Raw genomic sequence first — 1,679 nt, 5'->3', positions numbered from 1 at the left:
CCACCGCTGCCCACCCGCTGCCCACCCCTCATTCTCTGAGCCATGCCCAGCCCCGCTCGCCGCTCTCCGGGCACAGCTGTGCCCATGATTCCCACGGAAGGTTCCGCTTTGCTCCGAGCTGTATCCCAAGGAAAATTCCGCCTAACCCGACTCCTTTTGGAAGGAGGTGCCTACATCAACGAGGGCAACGCGGCTGGCACCACTCCACTGATGGCAGCGTGTCGAGCTGCTTACAACGACCCCTTGGAAAAACCTCGGATGATCCGTTACCTGCTGGAAAACGGAGCCGATCCCAACATTCCCGATAAATCTGGGAAAACCGCTTTGATGCAGGCGTGTGCCGAGAGGGCAGGACCAGGCGTGGTTGGCATTTTATTGGCACACGGAGCCGATCCCAGCGCTCGCGATTACAGTGGAGCTTCAGCGCTGGTTTATGCGATCGAACGAGGCGATAGGGAAACGCTGCGGGTGTTGTTAGATGCTTGTCGCGATAGAGGTCGCGATGTGATCATTATCACCTCCGATACTTCGCCCCGAGGGACCAAAACGACGCGACAATATCTGAATTCACCTCCATCCCCTGCGCCCTGTGCATCTCCCTCGCAGGTGCAGGTGAGGGAGGAGATGTCGCCGAGGGAAGAGGATCGGGATGTGTTTTGTTTCCCGATAGGAAAAAATGGAGGAGAAGTTTTGGGAATTTCTCCGGAGGTTGTGCCCAAAATGGTACCCAAAAGGCAACTGAAAAGGTTAAATTCGGAACCTTGGGGGTTGGTAGTGCCAGGGATGGAGGGAACGAGGGGGGGGAAAGGGGATGGGATGAAGGGAAGTTTGGATGGGATGAAGGGAAGTTTGGAAGGGATGAGAGGAAATTCTGAAGGGATGAGGGGAAGTTTGGATGGGATGAAGGGAAGTTTGGAAGGGATGAGAGGAAATTCTGAAGGGATGAGGGGAAGTTTGGATGGGATGAAGGGAAGTTTGGAAGGGATGAGAGGAAATTCTGAAGGGATGAGGGGAAGTTTGGATGGGATGAAGGGAAGTTTGGAAGGGATGAGAGGAAATTCTGAAGGGATGATGGGAAGTTTGGATGGGATGAGAGGAAGTTTGGAAGGGATGAGAGGAAGTTTGGATGGGATGAAGGGAAACTTGGAAGGGATGCGAGAAAATCCTGAGGGATCTTGGGAAAGCTTGGAAGGAGCTCGGGGATGCCTGGAAGGGACGTGGGAAAATTCCAAGGGGATGAAGGGAAACCTGGAAGGGACGTGGGAAAATTCCAAGGGGATGAAGGGAAACCTGGAAGGGACGTGGGAAAATTCCAAGGGGATGAAGGGAAACCTGGAAGGGACGTGGGAAAATTCCAAGGGGATGAAGGGAAACCTGGAAGGAATGTGGGAAAATTCCGAGGGATCTCGTGGTTCCCTGGAAGTTCCACGAAGACCCTCAGAAACCACTTGGGCAAACCCCGAGGGAGCTCGGGGACCCTTGGAGGGACCCCCAAAATCCCTGGAGGATCCATGGGGTCCCACGGAGGGTCCCCATGTCCCCCCAGAGCGATTGGGACTGGGAGGACTGGGATTGGGAGCTCGACCCCGGCGGCACAGCGTGGAAGGTCGGGAAGTTTTGGGGGTCCCAGGATGGGCAGAACGGATCGTGCCTGGGAGGAGAAACCCCCCCCCCGACCC

General features: G+C 55.7%; 1 protein-coding gene across 1 annotated transcript; it reads left to right on the top strand.

The window, feature by feature from the left end:
- Positions 1 to 84: 84 nt before the first annotated feature.
- On the top strand, positions 85 to 612 carry LOC103803721 (ankyrin repeat domain-containing protein 34A-like; the record flags this gene model as incomplete). Its single annotated transcript, XM_009076293.1, has 1 exon — positions 85 to 612. A coding segment is annotated over exon 1 (528 nt), but the record flags the coding sequence as incomplete, so codon positions are not given.
- Between the last annotated feature and the right edge of the window lie 1,067 nt (positions 613 to 1,679).

The sequence above is a fragment of the Acanthisitta chloris genome, unplaced genomic scaffold, assembly GCF_000695815.1.
Source record: "Acanthisitta chloris isolate BGI_N310 unplaced genomic scaffold, ASM69581v1 scaffold25196, whole genome shotgun sequence".
Taxonomy (NCBI): domain Eukaryota; kingdom Metazoa; phylum Chordata; class Aves; order Passeriformes; family Acanthisittidae; genus Acanthisitta; species Acanthisitta chloris.
This window is presented reverse-complemented; position numbering and strand designations above follow the sequence as displayed.